General features: G+C 47.3%; 1 protein-coding gene across 2 annotated transcripts in view; it reads right to left on the bottom strand.

The window, feature by feature from the left end:
- LOC126531754 (ATP-binding cassette sub-family G member 1-like) overlaps positions 1 to 21,020 on the bottom strand; it is a 221,589-nt gene that overhangs the window by 96,568 nt on the left and 104,001 nt on the right. For both annotated transcript variants that reach the window (XM_055071458.1, XM_050179462.3), the window contains exons 2-6: positions 9,699 to 9,821; positions 6,391 to 6,508; positions 4,606 to 4,792; positions 3,146 to 3,291; positions 1,713 to 1,836 (exon numbers count right to left, since the gene is read on the bottom strand). In XM_055071458.1, the coding sequence (XP_054927433.1) occupies positions 1,713 to 1,836; positions 3,146 to 3,291; positions 4,606 to 4,792; positions 6,391 to 6,446 (513 nt within the window). In that variant the 5' untranslated portion in view covers positions 6,447 to 6,508; positions 9,699 to 9,821. The remainder of the gene's footprint in view (positions 1 to 1,712; positions 1,837 to 3,145; positions 3,292 to 4,605; positions 4,793 to 6,390; positions 6,509 to 9,698; positions 9,822 to 21,020) is intronic.

The raw sequence follows: 21,020 nt of genomic DNA on the forward strand, positions 1-21,020 counted from the left end.
GTTTACCAGGATTTAGCGCCGCGGAACATATCTGTTTGCTCGAGATTTTCATTTTGCTCTCTCCGGACTGCAACTCTGCAGTGGCTTATCTGGCGCGCCGTAGTGGAGGGCTCTGGTTCAATACTGACCACCCGCGACTCTTTGCTGCGCCCCCAAAGAGAACAGAAAGATTAGAAAAGAGAGCCAATGTGGGCGGAGAATGCGAGTGCAAATAGCCCTTGCGTGTGAAATTCTATAGAGCAACAGGAAAGGCGCAGTTACAGTGAGCATTCATAAAGGTTGCGGGCTTTCTGGCCTACAATTTACATGAACAGGTTGCGGGATAGGTTGCGCAGAGGTAGACTTCGCCGTCCAGCCCTCAGTCACGAAGAGAGAGAAGAGCAAAAAGAGACACAAAGGCGCCAGGACCTCTTGTCAATATCCAAAACACCTCAGCGGTAAAAAAAAAAAAAAAAGAAACAGCGTATTCGGGGTAGCGATGCGTGCAAGGTATCGCGACCATGTCGTCAACGCCGCCGTGCGAGAGTTTTCAACTTGCACTCTGCTTCAAACACGCCCGCCTTCCTTGTTTTCCGGCAGGTGTCGCAATTCCCAATTTACGGCATCTTTGTTAGCGGTGGTGTAAACAATGCCCTGAGGACTGCTGGCTCGGTAGTGATAGTACGCGACGCCGAGCTCACCGCTGCATTTTAGATTTGTTGATTGTCAAAATGGCTTCTTGCTGCCTCAATTATGTATTTATTCTGTATTCTTCTATTTAAAAAATTGACCTGCCCATTCCTATATTTCTACCAGCGGCAATCATTAGAGCTCCTCGAGAGGATGTGCAAACCAGACAGGAAAAACACACACTTGGCACAATACCACGTAAACAGTTGGCGTGAAAATTGCGCAACAACATTATTACACCGTACAATGGAGGTAAAGAAAAGCAGCCTGCTATCTAAGCATGCCGACGACTGAATTCTTTATACACGTACAAACTTTGGTGAAACACTCGCTTTTATGCTCATAACGAGACACAAAACGCACATAATTGGCAGTATAATTTTGGAGTTACAGCCAAACGTGTGCTTATTTTTTATCGCCGCATTCATTGCCAACCTTTTGTCGAAACAAACCGGTTCTCTGGCTTCTCCGTTCTCACCACGCAGCCACCCAACGCCAGAGTGACATGCGAGTTTGGCGAAAGGTGAAACGCCGCAACTGCGGCATGTGGCAGCTCGCAGCTTGCAGCCACGTGCATTGAACTTTTCTGCCAGCGTGCAGTGTTATCACCCTGCTTGTCCGGTTTACGATCTTTGTAGGTGAATGTACGTTCGATACAGCAATATAGCAGCGGGCAGTTGGAGGAGGAAGTCGTGGCGATGGCCTACCCGCCGCTTTGGCGGCGTTCCCCTGAGGGCTGAATGCGAAGGTGCTCGTGTGCTTGTATCTAGGCGCGGGTCAGACAGACCCAGGTTATCAAAATTAACTCTAATCTCTCTGCAAAGTCGGCTCTCATTGTCTAGGCCTTGCTTAGAGAAGTGAAATGGATCAATTATTAACCAATCAGCCAGCAAGATATAGAATCGCCCTGACCACCACCTGTCTATTTTTAACATGCGATAGCGCCATGTGAATAAGGTGGCGTTAGCAGCAGCACAAGTTAGAACGGAAACAGACACTCTCCTTCATCTGGATTCAGAATAAGTGTTTCAGAGTACTCTCACCCTGTCAAAGTAGGAGAATATCTTGGCGCTAGGAGCGTGTATACAACAGATGACAGTGTGCCCAGCGAAGGCCATCTTCTTAAGGGCTTGGACGCACATGAGGCTTGACACGTTGTCCAACCCACTGCAAAGTTAAATCAGTCACACACGGAGGTACCCTTATCCGCCGCAGGCCACAACAAAGTGCTGGAAATTAAAACCTTTGCTTAACAGAATTGCCACTGTCTAATAGCTTCATTTGGACTGTTTCACTGTTTCATTTGGACAAAGTGCGCAGTTTAAGAATGGGTATAACTACGGTATGCATTTGCAATTTCATTTCATTTAACACACCCTTAATACACTGCAGCAATGCAGAAAGGAGCAGGCATATATCATCAATAATATTAAAAAAGTAAGATCTGTGCTAACAGAGTCCTCAAACAAATATAAAACAAACTTTTTATGTCCTTCGTCGTGTGTTTACGAGTACGGTACGGTGGCACGGAGTAAAGACGCTCGAACTTTCCGCAGCAGTTGACACCTTCGTGTACAGCCACTTCATGTACACACGCACACACGCACGTACAAGACACGTACAGCTAATGAAAAGAACGAAAGCAAAGCGCCCGTTCGCAATTTCACTCTTGCTGCTTCGGAAATTCCTCTACATGCCACCCATGATGGAACAGCAAGCAGCTCAGGGAAGAACATTATGCAGAATAACGTCCACCATACGGAGCACCTCCCCTACCGCCTCTCCTCCATCCCTCGGATTGTGTCCTACGGAGGAGGTCAGTCGCGCTCCATGAAACATGGATGCAAGGAAGTACATCCCCGAAGACGGGCCCCTCAGGTTAGGTCAACTTTATCACGTTACTCTGCATAAACTCGTACACAACTCATAAGAGCCATCACAGCACTCTTCCGTCGCCTTCCATGGTCGATACGATGTCACTAACCACAGCAAGAATACAAAACAATGATGGAGCCATCATCCTCACCATCTCCACACTGTTCCTAATCCCAATTACGGTCCAGTGACACATAGGCCATTCGAATCACAAACCAGGCGGATTCGCTGCCATCGGCTTTTTCCGCAGAACGAGCGTACTCACGCTTAAGGTGACCTTACGGCCCTTTGAAACGGTTCAACCGAGAATCGGGTGTATATCAGTCGCAAAGAGAATGCTGGTGCACCCCTCCTATCGCGCCCGTTTTTGTCAGGAGAGCAGTCACCAGAATCTTAGGCCTGGTGCGCACAGTTAATGCGGTCATTTCGTACGGACAATTTCAGGCAATCTCTTTGCAACAGATAAAAAAGTAAAAAAAAAAAATATATAAGAGAAACGTGCCGGCAGAGGGAGCAACCGAAGGGCGGTGTCTTACGCGCACGCTTACACCAGCTATGCCGCAGAACTACTAACACCGACACGAACTTGGCATGCGCTCACCTGGTGGGCTCGTCGAGGAACAACACGGGAGGGTTGTTGACCAACTCTTGGGCTATAGCCAACCGCTTCCGTTGGCCGCCCGATAGGTTTTCTGTTCGAGTGTCGCGGCACTCGCCTAATCCCCACTCCGAGATTGACAGTTCCACCTGTCCGTGCAGCAACAAGAAAGCGCAGCAACAAGGAACACAATGAAGCAACGCTTTTATCAATAAATCTCTAGATGTGTCACAAATGTTTTCTTAGGTTGCAACTGCGCCTCAATAATGACCATAGGCAATTCCTGCGATGTAGAGTTGCTTGAGTAGTGCCAGTTAACTCGAGTGCTTTTTGATTAAGTGGAGAAAGCGCTTGACTACAAAACTGTCGCCTAGGAAGCACCGAGGAACGTTATCGAGGCACAGTGGTTACTCAAGCTGATTGCTGGCGCTGTCGACCTCACGGTCGAGCCGAGAAGAAGCGTCGACTAAAGGTGCGTTTTCAAATAACTCCGAAAGAACTCATACATAGTGCTAAGATTCATTAATTTCTTTTTCACTTACAGAGGCACTTCTAGAGCCACATTTGGCAGATTACTTGTAAGCCAGCAACAATGTCCGAGCAACAACCAACAATATATACAAACTTCAACAGTAGCTAATTAGTTCGCACACTTCGAGTGCACAATTGAAGCCGGCCAGTATTAAAGTGGCGTCCATTTACTATCTAACCTCCGGCTCATCATCAGTTTCCAGATATCCAGCCCTAAATGCGCAACACAATGCGTTAGCATACGAAGTTGTTCTGTCGAAAAGTGTGTCACACATTCTTTTCAGAAAAGCAAAACACGAAGCAACATGGCGTATTGCCGTACAAATTACGCAAGGATACCTAAAGAAATTGTATTTTTCTCGGGACTTGCGACAAGCGTACTTGGCTTTAGCACACTCTAATTGTGCATGTAAGTGCTTTAACTTCGATAATCAAGAAATTAATTTAACGATTATGTTTGTCATGTAATCATTCACTTCTGTTAGTTCTGTAAATAGTTTCCAGCTCTGTAGCTCATCAAGCTCAAGGGGCGGACTTGTGTTATCTGACAGAGGTGACATTGAAGACAGCATGTGCAGTTAAAAGAAAAATAAAGGAACAGTTGGTTAGAATGTTGGCTTGTGCTGCCTACAGGTATACGACGTCTAGCCTAGCTGCGCTCAAAATAAACTTTGCATTTTGGACGGTGTCTTACCACCTTTCCAGCGCTGCTCTGCATGAAAGGCAGAACGAAAAAAGGAAAGGTGTGTCGTAAGCGTTATTATTGCAACAAAGAAACATTGTTAGCAAGATAATTACCACGGCCAGAAACTCAAGTGGCATCTGCGCAATCAATGACACAAACTTCGCCGAACATAAGTGGCCGTAATCAGCAACATGTCGGTGACCTAGCAGAGCAGTTTTTTTATGAACACTAGGTGACCAGTAGTTACCATCTCCTCTTTGGCAATTTTCGACAACGTAGGCATGCGCAGTTCGACACTCATAGAGATGGCCTCGTAAACAGTCAGAGCAGGTAGAAGGCGATCCTCCTGCATCACATAGCAGCTCTGCTTGTTGAACAGTGCCTGGTCGCGCACGTTGCCGTTGATTTGGACTTCACCTTTGTAGCTCTTGTCGCTGCATATAAAGAAACGACTTACTTCACTTGAGAAACACAGCGTAGTTTAGGGTGCCACTGGTATAGGGCAATATGCTTACAGAGACAGTAGCAGATAGCAGGACAATGAGATAAAGAAATTCTTTTTTTTTTCGTAGATTGTACAGATCCCATTGGCACTTACTAACAGAATGGCATATTAGAAATATCAGCTACTTTGGTCTCACAAAATGTCTGTATTTACTGAACCAACAAACGCCGTGCATTTACAACGTAATAAGCAAGGTATTCCTTCCTACACTTGTTAACTTTCCAAACCGATTTTTGCGGCCCCATTCCATATTTCTATTATGAGGCCATCACTTAACGAACAAAATTAAAGACGCTATGAATCGCCTAATGGCCACAGGAATATAAAGACAGCACTTCAGTTCGTATGCAACATGCAGACAATGATGACCGGCAAATCTTAGTTTTTTTTTTTTTTCATTCCTATCGCTATAACACGTCAGCAATGACCCCCACCCCACTCCAATGGTAAATCGTTTCTCTAGCATAATTCTGCTTAATGGACATCAGCATACCTCAAAGGTCTATAACTTCCTATATTTAAACCGGCCACTATTTCTTCGCCAAACAGGCTGCGTGCTTCCTTTGCGTCTTACTTACACCACGTAAGTCCGTACAGCAACAGCACAGAGCCGGCATATGTCATTCAGTGTCCGTCAACTGATACAACCGCTATCGTTGAGTACGTGATCACGCGTTCTCGGCGATGTATAGGCAACAAAATTAGCGCTGTGTCGGCAGGTGCGGATACGGTACCCCATAACTGCTCTGGGATTTCGAAAGCCGGCAGCAATCTCCGGTTTCTCGATGCCCAACACCTCTCAAGGTTACTGCTGAATGATTTAGCAACACTTGTCTTATCCTGCATTCAGCAGCGAACGGCGATTTTAACATGTGTTTGGCTTGCGCAGTCGCAAATATCGCGTTACTCCACGGTAATGTTACGACAAGCTTTTCGTTCAAAGGTAATGCTGGCCGCCGTGGTTGATTCAACTTCCCGCGACCTAAATTGTCAACAGTACTCGTAAATATGTCGAAATATCGCGTCGCAATGCATACTCAACCACTATGATTACGTGTTAATAACATTGTACGCTACACGCATGTTGTTTTCATATAATTTACTTTTGCTTATGAAAAACGCAGGACTATAAGGGCACTAAGTGTACCCGCGCGAATTCGTATAGCTTAGGCGAAAATAAATACTGCTTCTATGAAAGGAACGTATCGTGTTACGTGATTTAAAGGGGATGCGAAGTTAATCGGCGAAGTTCTTCAAGGAACAAAATGTATTTAGGCTGATTATCGCGTGCCAGTTTCCACAGTGCTCAAATATATAGATGAAAAGCGACCTATAACGTTATTTGATATACTATTCGAAAGCCTCCAGGTGCGTTATTAATTTCTAATCGATGATGTCGGCTAATGCGTCCGAAAAAAAAAAATAGACTGCCTTGGGCAAAATGGCTGTGTTACACACCTAAAGGAGTTTATTTGGAGATTTGGACATTTTGGAGATTAAGGTTCAGAAGAGCCGATCAATACTTACTAAAACCCAGTGAGAAGGTTTAGCAGCGTTGTCTTGCCAGCACCGGAAGGACCCATGATGGCCGTAAGCGTCCCCGGAAGAGCCTCGCCACTTAAGTCGTCCACGAGCGGTTTTAACTCTGGAAAGACCGACGCCGTGTATAAAACAAGAAAGCAGATCTCCTTTGCCTGTGAGGCTGACAACTTAGCGTCGCTAAACAAAGTCGATACAATATCAATTCAGAGAATACTTCTGCGGCAGTGACAAAGCAGCTTCAGTTGCTTCAGTTCACGTTGGTGACCACCACGACACCCTCCAGTATCACAGTTCTAATTCTGCGCCATCCTACATTCTCGACATCAATTATTCTTGACATCGTGATAATTGCTTGAGAGCTTACTGCACATCGCCGCTGTTTATTATTACTCATTCCCGATTAAGAAACTTCTAGATGGTACATTGCCTTTTCTCGTCGCCTAACAATATAATAATGTCGTACACTGGCTGACTTTCGTCACCAAATGTTGAACATTGTTAAGAGAAAGGCAAAGAAAGTCAAAAGAATCTGAAGGAATTAAGGAAGATGTTCTCCATTGCTTATAGATGCATATGTTTATTCACTACATTGCGAATCAGCTCATACGCACCCGGTACTCATTGCCATCTTGTTGCGCTAACACTTTTGCACTTGCTCTCATTGCACGCTGAAATGCACGCGCTTAGAACACCACAGCCAAAGGTCTGCGCTGTAACAAATATTAAGCGCATAGATGCAGCCGTGACAACCGGGGCAAGGAAAATTCAACTCAATTTTGTTGCAATAAAATGTGTTTTTCAAGTATCACCCTTCGTCCACTTTCCTGCCTTCGTAAACTGTCTTCTTTTCTTTTTCTTTTTTTTTTTGCTGCTCCGTGCACCAGGGTGTATTCAGCAGTGTCACAGGAAGAAACTTCATCATTGAGATTTATGAAAATGTCCGTACGAGGTAAGGCGACACCTGTGTGTGGCAGGCGAATGGTTACGTATTGCTGGTCGACCACAGTCTATGTACGATCAAAGGCTCTTTGCGAAAGTGACAGAGACAATTAAATTCGATTAACTCTTTCAGAGTCTCTTGGATGCACTGAGCGTCGACATTAAACTTTTATCCAGTCCGCTGCCAAATGAGTCTGTATGTTGATACGTCCACAGTTACACTCGCGTAGATCCCCGTGGACCGAGAGTCCTCTTGTCTAGAGAATCGCAAGTCGTAGCAAAGCGCGAGCGCTTCCATCAGCCCACGCTCATCTCGGGAATGGGAGCACAGGCTAATGCGACTGCTCAGCATGGCGCGTCGCTTAGGAGGAAGCTTAAGCTCGGGCCCAACTCCGACGCGGCCTATTCAAATACATGTAAAACGCAAAAACGTTTTTCTGAGATAACCACTGGACTGATTTTAATGAAATTTGTTGCATTTGAGAGAGAAAGGTAAATTCTAGTGACTGTTGGAAGCGGAATTTCGATTTAGATCCTGAAACTTGTTAAAAAGATATTCATATATTCGACCGTTCGAAAAAAATAGAAGCATGAAGTTTACAAGTTCATAGCTCTGCATCAAGAGGAGATATCGCGGTTCTGTAAACGGCATCCATTAGATCATTCAAATCGGACAAATTCGTTGTGTCATTTTACATCTTACGCGAATTTGTTACGTTGGTTACAAGGGTTCTGCAGAAGCTGTATTTACATATTACTAAATTTTTTTATATTCATGTGTAACATATCAATTTTGTCCGCTTTAGATGTACTATTAGATGCAATTCACAGAATTATGGCATCACTTTTCGTTGTTGTGTTATAGAGTTGTAAACTTGATAGTTTCGTTTGCTGAAAACTTTCGGTTTTCGCGAAATTTTCATAAACAATAGACGACCTAACCCAAAAATTCGAAAGAAACAGTCACTAGATTTTAAGTTTTTCTTTAAAATGCAGCAAATCTCATCAAATTTGGTGCAGTGGTTGCCGAGAAAAACGAATTCTCCTTTTCCATGTATTTAGATAGGAGCACCTGAGCTAAAGCTGACGGAAGCTCTTTACCACATCGCTCGACGGTTGTTCGACATGTTTACTGGAGAGGAAGCGAACGGGCTTCGATGCGCTTTCGTCTCGTTCGTGCGTCACAACGATATGTTGTCGTGTCAGTATGTCATGACAATATGTTACGACAGCCTGTCACGACAGGCTTCGCCGATCCGATATGGCGAAGCCTGTCAGAATTTCTAGCCGGTGATGGTGTTCCATTGACTTTTGCTTCTTTTCCTTGAACATACTATCGCGGACAAAAAAAGAAAGAAAACGCGAACAGGTCAGGGATCAGTTTCAGCATTTCGTGTGATTTCGGCGCGATTTCGGTTTGCACGTTTGGCTTGGTGCCTTGACTAACTTTCGCGACCAAATGCGTTTCTGTGCAAAAACGCAGTTCCGAGTAGTAGTTCGAAAAAGGTATTAAGCGTTATTGTATCCCGTTAACGTTTTACTTCTGCACTGTAGTAATTTGAAGATGGATCCCTCAGCGTCTTCGATATTCGTTCAGTTATATCAAGCGGCGCGGCACTTTTCGTCTTTCTCGCCAATTCGCACTTAAACATATGGTGTACCCTATCCAAAGGAAATCAGCCAATGATGCCATTCACCTCAAGTGACGTAGTTGTGGAGCTACCGTTGTGGAGTTGACGTAGTTGTTCAAGTGACCGTTGTGGAGCAAATAAGTCGATTGGCGATCGCGAAGTGCCTAAACACAGCAATCAGTAAGCAGGGGTGCGACGTATCATATTACGTAGAATACTGAGAGTTTTTAATGCCGAGAAGATTTAGAACCAAATTTGTGAGGTATTGAGTAGGATGTTATGCTTTTGTTCATGTTGACTTTGTCTGTGTTTTCTTAACTTGCATTGTTCAGGGAGTATCCTTGAAAAAAAAAAATACGTCCGTTTGGACGCCAGTATTAAAAAAAAAAGAATGTTATCGCGAAGCAAGGTTTCCAAGTATGCTTTTCGCGTCAGCGGCAGACTACGCCAAGACCAAATTTTACATATATAACATAAGGTTACCTTGAGGTGCGCATTCTGTGCTCTGCTATCGCATTTCCTAAGCTTTTCGATACCAATTTCATACATTCACTCGTGTATAAGCCCGTAATTATGACGACGCGTGGAAAGCCTGCAGTTACTCGATAAAGTTAGGTTGTAAAAAATTAGTGGGCCAGGTTAAAAACACACTTGCTTTTTACTTGCCGCCAGTGTACAAGTGCGACCGAAATACATCAACACAAAGAGGAAGGCTAAACTTACGCTTTCCAGAATTCACCGTGTAGCTAAGGTTCTTCCAGTTTATGCGGATGCTTTCGAAATTGCGCAGTCCATTCGCTCGATCGCTGCATGTTTGCGCTACTGCTCCGCAGCTGTTTATTGAACCTGTAGGCATAAAGAAAAAAAAAGGTTAGGTGCTGGTAGTATACATGATCTTCTCCTGCAATAAATAACGCTGCTTTGTTTACATCAACAAAAGAAAACGGGGGAGCGGGGTGAGGACTGCCCAGGTTACTATTATTGCTTATTTTCAAATACTGTAAGCCTTGTACAGGTTTATGGAGCATACGTTTACCATCAAACGCCTTTATAAGGAAGTGCTCGGGACGTCCAATATTCTTCGTTATACAGGTCACGTCGTTGTAAAGGTTCTCAATCCTTCACTTGCAGTGTAACTTCTGGCGCGCTTCAAGATTCAATATTAGGTCCGCTTCTGTTTTTGATTTTAATAAATGATCCACCAAGTAATACTCCTGTTAAAATCCGTATGCACGCAGATTGTGTTTTGTATCATACGATTACAACTCCTCATGATCACGTTATCCTTAATGATTCATTTGTATCGCTTCAATCATGGTGTGAGACTTGTCAGATGCAAATCAACTTCCGAAAAACTGCATCTATGTCATTTAGCAAACATTCTTTCCCTTATCCGTTTACCTATTCGTATAATTGCTGCACTCTAGGAGGTGTTTCACAGTATAAACATCTAGGTCTTCTGTTCACCCAGGATTTTTCTTGTTCACATCACATCGAACTCATGTGCAATTGTTCGCTTAGAAGGTTAGGCTACTTGCAATGCACATTACGTACAGCCCCACTTAGCACACGACTCCTCACATATAAAACACTGGTTCATCCAATACTAGAGTACGGCTCTGTGGTATGGAACGCACACAAAATATCTGACGTCAACAAAATTGAACCTGTCCAGAAGAAAGCTATACGCTTCATGTATCGTCGCTTTGACAGGTATTTTCGACCCCGTTCCCATCTTCTTAGTCTTCAAATTACCAGTCTCTCTTCTCGTCATCACATTGAATCTTTGAAGTTTCTTTACACTCAAATTAACCTCCCACGATGTTCCCTACTCAGCAAATACATCGCACCCGCTAGAAGCACAATCATCAGATATCACCATGAGTTGAATATGTGAGCTTTTCACCATCACACTGGTCCGTTTAAATACAGTTGTTTTTGTCCGTTCTATAGAATTGTGGAATGATCTGGCTAGTTACGCAAGATCTCTACCACTCCATGGATTTTTATTGTATATTACTAATCATTGATGTTCAGTACTCTTTTTATGATTTTCCATGTATTGTATTTCTCCCCTTCTGCAATAGCCCTTCGGGGCTGAAGTATGTTGAAATAAATGAATAAATACAAGTCAAACGAATGTAGGTTATGTGGCCCAAGAGCAACTCCAGCATGTGCTCTGGGAAGGCAATGGACTGACGAGTAGCAACGGGGAGACAGCTTCTAGCGAAGGCCTCCACGCGCGTTGGTGCGATATGTTGCTCAGCTAAGCCCATGAAGATCAACTGTGGGTGGTCCAGCGGGCCAACGACGCCGCCAGAGCCCAAGGGATCGTGGCAGACGCCTAGACAGGATGAAGCCTATACTATAAACTTGCGGGGCAAAAATAAAGTTTTTAGCACCACCATCAACACAAACATGAGCATATGTCATGCCTTTTCCTTAATGTGCTTCTTACCGTTCCCTTTCTATTCCTGTAAGCTTGCCAGTACCAGCGGCCGTGCCAGTACCTAGCATTAACAAGTTCATAGATCAGATCATCATGAGATTAGCAGGGCAGCGCGCGTGGGCGGGCGTCTCACTGCGCGCTTTCTGCTACTCGCTGAACATCAAAGCCCCGACACCGCCGCATAAGTCTTCCTCGCGAAAGTGCTTGCTGCAAGCTCGAGTTGTAGCCGATGGCCGCTCACCGGTCCTAAGTTTCGCCATCCAAGCTGCACGCAGCTTCTTTTCCTGTGGGTACATGTGAAGGATGACACCTAACTTCGTTGCGTACGTCCGGCACTGCGACCTCGAGCCGTATATAGCCTACCACGCTGGACGCTGTTACGTTTCGCCTACAACGCGCGGTAATGCCGGCGCGGATGCAACGGACGCCGGGGCTTTGTTCAAAGCGGCGGACATTTTGGCCCGTCCGACGCCGCCGCGACGCCTACCCGCCAAGCGTGTCCAGGCGTGTTTCAGTGCCACGTGTCTTCGTGTGTGCGTGTGTGTGTGTGTGCCCTCGCTTGTCAAAGCGCGGCAGCCGGGGAGCGGAGTTCCCCGAAGGTGGGGCCTGGAGGTCTCTCGGCTCAACCGCTCGCGCCGTCGTGGGCCCCTGCTGCGCCGTCCCGTGACCTTCATCCCGTGACCTTCCCTCCTTCCCTTTTGGACCACAACGCCGAGGGTATAAGAGCAGCTGCCCCCGGACGCCAGAGCAGAGGCTCCGATTTGTACTGTTGAGTTACGTGCTCTCCCGTCTCTCCACTTCGGTCGACCTGACCGGCCGCTCTTTTGCTATGTTAGAATAAACAAGTTGTTCTGTTACCAGTCTTCTCATGCTTTGCCGGGACCTTCGGATGCTTCCAGTGCCCCAGGCCGCCAGGCCAACGCTACCCTTGGGGCTTGCGACCCATTGGCAATAACGGGCGTCAGCACCGAGACCCCAACAACTCGTGCCAGCGGTACGATTACAACATCTGGTTGCCAGCGGTGAGATCGCGACAACGGAGGCCAGCAGCGAAGAGATGCGGTTGACTGTATGCTGAGCAGCTCAAGGACCATCCGGGAGCAGTGCAACGAGCCCTGTGTGATGACCGGTTGCCTGCAGCGGAACGACTGCGCTGAAGTCTTGGCTGCGAGGTTTGGTGAGTGCGGGACTTTCTTCTTCTGAGTTTTGCCAGGCTTTTGTTAGTGTTAGAAACAGAGCTGGTAATTGTGGTTGTCGTTGCTGCCGGGTTAGTTTGCGGCAAGACAATAGTAGGCAGTAGAGAAAGCAGCATTCAGAGCAGCCATGGATTTGAAGTCGTTGCGCAAACCGAAATTGCTGGAGCTTGCGAGAGAGTTGGGTCTGGATGTCTCAGACAAACTCAGAAAACCAGAACTGCTAAGGGCTATTCTTGAGTTAGAAGCTGAGGATGACGAGCTGTCGGAATGCCTTGAGACCATTGAGGAGAGGGAGACGGCAAAAAGACAGGAGCGTGAACTAAAAGAACAGAAAGAGAAAGATGAGCGCGAACTTAAAGAACAAAAAGAGAAAGAAAAAGAAGAGCGTGACCGTCAACACGCGTTGGAAATGAAGCGTCTCGAGTTAGAGATGGAACGCGCTCGTAATGGAAGTCAGGCACACGGTGCAGGAGAACGAGTATTGTTCAAAATGACTGACCTGATGCGGCCGTTTAAGCTTGGAGAGGACATTGGTTTGTTCCTGGTTAACTTTGAGCGAACGTGCGAGAAGCAGGGGTTCTCTCGGGAAACGTGGCCACAGCGCTTGCTCACTTTGCTACCCGGCGAGGCGGCCGACGTAGTCGCTCGCTTGGAGAGAGAGGAGGCAGAGGATTTCGAGAAAGTGAAATCGAGTCTGCTAAAGAAGTACAGGCTGTCAGCGGAGGCGTTCCGTCGGAAGTTCCGGGAAAATGAGAAAGGCAGAAGTGAGTCATATACAGAGTTTGCCTACAGGCTTATGTCAAACATGCAGGAGTGGCTCAAAGAAGAGAAAGCGTTTGGTGACCACGAGAAAGTTCTGCAGTGTTTCGGGCTAGAACAGTTTTATAGTCGGTTACCTGAGAACGTGCGGTACTGGGTCTTGGATAGGCCAGACGTTAGTACGGTGGCTAGAGCCGCTGAGTTAGCCGAGGAGTTTGTGACGCGTCGGGCTCGTGGAGCTAAGGACGGTCAAAAGGGTGAATTTGGCTCCAAGTTTGAGAGGCCAAAGTTCACGCCCATGAGAGCAAAGGGGGACACACGTAGTGCGGATGCGAGTGAAAGCAGTCCGACCGAACGTAAGGAGACGGCGGCAACCGAAGCCGAACGCAGAAAGCGGTTCGAGATGAGGCAAGCGCGCGTTTGTTATACGTGCCAGAAGCCGGGTCACTTTTCGGCGCAGTGCCCAGAAACAAAACCAAAAGTCGTGTTTTTTTCATTAGGCAGCACTGACGAGAACATCAAGCTTCTCGAGCCTTACATGCGAGACCTCCTCGTGAACGGGAAAGAGTGCCGAGTGCTTCGCGATTCCGCAGCTACAATGGATGTAGTTCACCCCTCTTACGTAGAGCCCGATATGTTCACGGGCGAGTGCGCATGGATCAAGCAAGCAGTGGAAGCTCATAGCGTGTGTCTGCCGGTAGCAAAAGTGCTTATTGAAGGACCTTTCGGAGCACTTGAGACGGAGGCCGCAGTGTCATCTATGCTGCCCCCCCAGTACCCGTACTTATTTTCAAACAGGTCCGATCACCTCCTGCGCGAGAAGGGGCTTTTGTTTGGTGAGGCTAGCGTTCAGGCCTTAACCAGATCGAAGGTTCGGGAGCTCGCTGCAAAGGCGGTAGATGCGGGACCGACGTTGTTGAACGATGAAAAAGGGTCAGAGGCGCAGCAAGCTGGTATTCAGAGCACGCCCGAACGGGATAAAATTGAGCCTGTAGCGTTAAAGGCACCAGATACTGGAGAGGAAATTCCCGATGCGGGAAAGTTAGAAGAGCTTCCGGTCGAGCTTCCGGGACTAGGCTCAGTGACGAACAGGAAAGACACCGATCAAGTCATTAGTGACTTAATAAGTAAAGCATCGCTGTCGCCTGAGCAGAAAACAGAACTACACCAGCTCTTACAAGAGTTTCAAGGTCTGTTCTCTGAGAGGCCTGGTAGGACTTCTGTCCTTACTCATGACATAGAACTTACCTCCCCAGAGCCAGTACGATCCAAGGCGTACCGGGTGTCACCCCGCCAGAGCGATATTATGGAGGCTGAGGTAAAGAAAATGCTACAGCTCGGTGTTATTGAAGCGGGTGAGAGTGATTATACCTCCCCTTTGATTTTAGTTGAGGTACCGGGCAAGGAACCTCGTCCTTGCGTCGACTACCGCAGGCTTAATTCCATCACTAAGGATCAAATTTATCCGATCCCTAACATCGAGGAGCGCCTTGAGAGAGTGAGTAGCGCTCAGTTTATTTCCACCCTAGATCTTGTCAGGGGTTATTGGCAGGTTCCACTTACAGAAGAGGCTAGTAGGTATGCGGCGTTCATTTCACCAATGGGGACATTCCGTCCTAAAGTTTTGAGTTTTGGTTTGAAGAACGCGCCATACTGCTTTTCAAGCCTCATGGATAAAGTGTTGCGGGGACAGCAAGAATTCGCTTTACCGTATCTAGACGACGTAGCGATATTCTCCGCATCCTGGCCGGAACATATGGCGCACTTGCGGGCAGTGCTAACCCGCCTGCGCGATGCGGGCTTGACAGTCAAGGCTCCCAAGTGCCAGTTAGCACAGGCCGAGGTTGTCTACCTCGGACACGTGATTGGTCGGGGTCGTCGCCGCCCCTCTGAAATAAAGGTGGCCGCTGTGCGAGACTTCCCGCAACCGCGTACGAAGACCGATATTCGGTCGTTCTTAGGTGTCGCCGGCTACTATCAGAGGTACATCCCCAGGTACTCTGATATCGCGTCTCCCCTAACGGATGCTCTAAGAAAGACAGAGCCGCAAACAGTCGTCTGGGATGAGACGAAGGAAAGAGCTTTTAGCGCCCTAAAGAGCGCCCTAACAAGCCAGCCTGTGCTACGATCGCCCGACTACACAAAAGGGTTCGTTGTTCAGTGTGATGCTAGTGAGCGAGGTATGGGCGTTGTACTGTGCCAACGGGAAAATGGAGAAGTAGAACACCCCGTCCTGTATGCTAGTCGTAAGCTGACGAGTCGTGAGCAGGCGTATAGCGCCACCGAGAAAGAGTGTGCGTGTATCGTGTGGGCCGTTCAGAAATTGTCATGTTACCTAGCTGGCTCGAGGTTTATCATTGAAACGGATCACTGCCCTCTCCAATGGCTGCAGACCATCTCTCCCAAAAATGGCCGCCTCCTGCGCTGGAGCCTCGCTTTGCAACAATATTCCTTTGAGGTGCGTTACAAAAAGGGGAGTCTCAACGGTAACGCCGATGGCTTAAGTCGAAGCCCCTAACGTGAGAATCAGCCTCAAAATTGCTTGTTACTGATGTTTTTCTTCCTGAGGCAGGATTTTTAACTTATTGCTTTTGTATAGTGTTTCAAAGTGATGAGGTGCTTTCTAGTGCAATTTTCCGATTTGTGGACGCGTTCTGAGTGCTGCTAAACTACTGTAAGGAACTAGGCAGCAGTATAAAAGGGGAAAGAGCCTGGCAGGGCTTAGTGAGGGTTGTGCCGTGCTTGCTGACTGAGCGGTTGACTTTCAGGCGTGGTTCTAACGCTTGCCGGAAACGAGAACAAAAATGTCACCTCTCCCGAAGTCACTTTGCGGTGTCCTGTGTGCACCTGAACGTGAGAACGAGGCCTTCTCTGTGCGCTGCGCTCAAGAAACGCCCAGGGACGCCCAACTTCGGTTATGAGCATCATCGAGCGACATCCCTCCGGACAGCGGATGCAGTCCCCTGACCTTCGGGATCTCCTTCCCCCGGTGGGGCGGTCTGTTACGTTTCGCCTACAACGCGCGGTAATGCCGGCGCGGATGCAACGGACGCCGGGGCTTTGTTCAAAGCGGCGGACATTTTGGCCCGTCCGACGCCGCCGCGACGCCTACCCGCCAAGCGTGTCCAGGCGTGTTTCAGTGCCACGTGTCTTCGTGTGTGCGTGTGTGTGTGTGTGCCCTCGCTTGTCAAAGCGCGGCAGCCGGGGAGCGGAGTTCCCCGAAGGTGGGGCCTGGAGGTCTCTCGGCTCAACCGCTCGCGCCGTCGTGGGCCCCTGCTGCGCCGTCCCGTGACCTTCATCCCGTGACCTTCCCTCCTTCCCTTTTGGACCACAACGCCGAGGGTATAAGAGCAGCTGCCCCCGGACGCCAGAGCAGAGGCTCCGATTTGTACTGTTGAGTTACGTGCTCTCCCGTCTCTCCACTTCGGTCGACCTGACCGGCCGCTCTTTTGCTATGTTAGAATAAACAAGTTGTTCTGTTACCAGTCTTCTCATGCTTTGCCGGGACCTTCGGATGCTTCCAGTGCCCCAGGCCGCCAGGCCAACGCTACCCTTGGGGCTTGCGACCCATTGGCAATAACGGGCGTCAGCACCGAGACCCCAACAACTCGTGCCAGCGGTACGATTACAACAACGCCTTCAAAGGTAGCCACTATCTATCAGTGCTTTGAGGACGTGGCCGCTGTATCCACGTGATCCCTCATACCATGTCATGCCGGCGGTGGCGCCAGCTTTTCAAGTGGTGTAGCTCGCCCCCAACAGAGTAAATAAATAAATAGATGAATAATGATTAGAAAATTAATTATAATAAATATAATTATGTATCGTGGACGTTCGTGACATCAAAGAGTCGTTTGCTTCAATACTAAAATACGCCCCACATCGTGCGCTCTGGAGTAGATGCTGGTGATGTATCTGAAGGCTATTGTGCAATAAGCGCAAGGCCAGGCGAAACCATGTCCGGCAAGGTCTGCGTACGTGACACCGATATCGTAGGCCGCACGCCAAGCTTCCGCCTTGCGTGTTTGTCGCCGCTCTTCAGCACTTGATACTCTTGCCAGATCCGCTCTAAACAAGCAGTGCGCCCTTTTTTTCACAGAGCGCACGATTCGAAAGCGGCAGGTGCGATGGCACGTTGCATGCCCTGGTTGGTGCGTGCAGCACGGCAGTACTTCTGTCTGATGCAACTGCGCGGTTGGTTCGAGCGCATTGATAGACGTTTTCTGCGAGCTAGGCGGTGCTTGACGAACGTAATAAAGACACACGTAATAAAATAAAGGCACTCCTTACGTGGCCGCTATTGTTAAATAAGCTGCTTTCTTGGATTCTCCAGTGTGCAGCCAATGATGCAGGTTGTGACTTGTGACAGTGAAAAGGAGGAGGGGCAGTGCCCCCTTAACCCCTCCCGCATGGTAAGTACGCCTGCGCCAAGTTGACTGCGTCCCCTAACCACAGAAGAGCAATTGCATAACTCATAGAATATACCAGTGATTCTATATTACACCGTACTTGGTTACGTAGCCTTCATGTAAAACGAATTTCTTTTTCTCTTGAGATGGTGAAAATATGAATGACCTTTTTTTAAACTTTGTAAGAACGTTTCCCATTTTTCTTTCTTTTTCCTCGTCTCTTTCACTACCTCAGTGTATGCATTTCTGGAGTCTTTCAAAATATGACATCTTGACGGGCACGCTATCGTATTTGCGAAGTTGCGTAATATAGCACACACTCCGAAATGCTTAGGTAACGTGCGAAGAAAGATATGGCGACTGTTTCTTGCAGCAGGAAACTCAAGGACAGTTCATGACATAGATTACAAAATACGAACTATGTCAAAGGGCCAGAGCTGCTATTGACCAGTGGATGCAGGAGCTTCACACGTAGGCTAGAGGAAAAAAGGCACTCAACAAGGATTCAAGGCGGTAAGGCTACGTGAAACAAAAAATGTTAAAATGACGTTTCACTTCGTGAACGTGGGGGACGCGCAAGCGTATGTGTGCTACAGCGCACACGACGCTATCGGCCTTCGGTGCGCCTAAGCCCCTACACTGTCCGCATCGCAGATCGTATTCAAGACAGGGCTCGCGCGGAGCAGCCGCCGGAGTAGAACACCCCCTTGTAAACATTCGCTTACTCACTAAATTAACTAGCATGGTGTCAGCACGAACAGGCAGACTTGAACACTTCACACTCGATGACCGCGGACAAGCGCTGTGAAAACGCTGGGGTGAGGAATCGCGGCAGCAGCACCGAGCGAAGTGGCGCTTCAACGCAAACTCCATGGTCTATTTCGTTTTCATTCTTCGCATCCAATTCGCTCTCTCTGTTTCTCTCTCCTTCTTTCTGAGTACTCCCGGTTGTCTACTAACACTTTCAAATTATCCTGTACTTAGTTGCCAACTTTCTTGACCTCTTCCTCCATTCTGTGTCCACGCTTTTCGGGCACAGATACTTGGCACTTTCGCCGCTCATTTATTTTGATCCATGTTCCTCAGATTTTTTTAAAAAGCCAATTTTGCTCTTCGCCTCTCTGACTTCAAAAGAGGCCCAATCCATAACCGTGTCGACGCCAGGATGCCTCGACACTGCGCCGCTGTAGAGGCCGGCCACGTGCTGCACTACAGTGTGTACCAAAAGAGAATCATCGCTGAGCGCTCAAGGAGGGCGAACCATTGGACTAGTTTTGCATTACTGTTGCAGGGTTTAGCGCTTAAAACAGACGCAGTCAAAGCAGGGTTCCACAAAGAAAGGCGCTTGTGTTTATCCACTCTTCCTCACTACACTTTCTTTTTCTTTTTCGCTAATATTTTCAACGTTTATGTGAGACTTCTGTTCCACCAGTAAAGAAACTGCTTAATTGCGTGATGTCTAATATAACTTCAAGATTAGCCATCTCATGAAAGTGACTTATGTAAGAAGCGATTTAGTCCTCCACATCTTTGGCGAAGTTTTGCGCGATGTAAAGTGATGAAGTCATGAACAATGAACTGGAGAATCGCGGCAGTGGCACGTGCGTGCCATTGTAGCTCAGTGGAAAACACTGTCACGTGATCATATCCCTAACTTGTCAGAAGCAGTAGAGCATCTGCGTCTTCCTGCCTGCATGAACCGAAATAGTCAAATGAAATTCAAAAGAAGTGACCACAGGCAGCAAGAAATAATAATAATAATAATAATAATAATAATAATAATAGATAAACAAACAAACAAAACCGGTTGACTGATTTCGCGACTGCTTCGAGCTAAGTTTTCAGCGTAACAAAAACAGAAAAAGTGCCAAGGGATTCGGCGTCGAAGACAGCAGTGAAACCTATTTGGTGATAAACAGCGAAAATAAATTAATGGCTGGAAAAGAAGAGCAGAAGTTCACTTCGACGAAGCCTTTATATATACAGAAACACTCAACGATCCTACGCGGTTTATAATAGTCACCCTGTATCAAACGAGTGTCTAGACTCTGAGCTTCAACTTTATTTGGTTGCTGAGAGAATATTCCAAGGTGATAAAATACGTGAAAGAACGTCAACTCATTAGAATGCGAACTGCCCTTCGGACGACACCCGACTGTCCTGCACGGCCACGTGACCAAGCTAAGCAAAGCTTTCCTGAAATAGGGTCACCTTCAGGAGGAATGACTATTGGGCTAGTTGGTCGCCGTAGCCCACTTTGTTCTTTGTATCCGCTATTATTTTGGGATAATCTCTACCATAGTTATAGGATCACCTATTTTTCACATCGCATGGCACATTGGAGAAAGCGAAAAGAGCGAACGAAAACTAGAGAGAGAAAAATATAGTACTTCCGAAAAACTCTGCCGTCATGAAAAAAAAAAGCATGCACGCAGCTCCTTGATGCGATAGTCATTTAAGAAGCACACTTTTCTCATCCTTTATCAATAACTTGTAACGGTCAGGGGAGCGTTGCTCTTCAAAAAGGAGTACCTATAAAAACAAATGCAGCTTGGCTCATCTTTTTCCTGGGATTCATTTTGAAGCTGGAGTTCTATTAGCAATCTCGGCTGCCGTGGTCGGAGAAAATTAAATAAATTACATCATAGGGTTTTGCGTGCCAAAACCACGATCTGATTATGAGGCACGGCGTAGTGGGGGACTCTGGATCAATTTTGACCACCTTGTTCTTTAACAGGCACCTAAACCTAAGTACACTGGTGTGTGTGTGTGTGTGTGTGTGTGTGTGTGTGTGTGTGCGTGTGTGCGTGTGTGCGTGTGTGTGCGTGTGTGCGTGTGTGTGCGTGCGTGTGCGTGTGTGTGCGTGCGTGTGCGTGTGTGTGCGTGCGTGTGCGTGTGTGTGCGTGCGTGTGCGTGTGTGTGTGTGCGTGTGTGTGTGTGTGTGTGTGTGTGTGTGTGTGTGTGTGTGTGTGTGCGTGTGTGTTTGTGTGCGTGTGTGTTTGTGTGTGCGTGTGTGTTTTTTTGCATTTCGCCCTCATCTAAATGCGGCCGCCATGGCCAGGATTCGATCCCACGACCTCGTGTTTAGCAGCGCAGCACCAAAGCCACTAAACAACCATGGCGGGTCAGAGAAAATGGCACTCTCGCATGTATTTTCGCACACATTTGCAAATCCCCGAGCAAAAATGACAAATGCGCGCATGTACATGCGCTCACTTCAGAAAAAAGGAAA

Source organism: Dermacentor andersoni, chromosome 5 (genome assembly GCF_023375885.2).
Source record: "Dermacentor andersoni chromosome 5, qqDerAnde1_hic_scaffold, whole genome shotgun sequence".
NCBI classification, from domain to species: Eukaryota; Metazoa; Arthropoda; class Arachnida; order Ixodida; family Ixodidae; genus Dermacentor; species Dermacentor andersoni.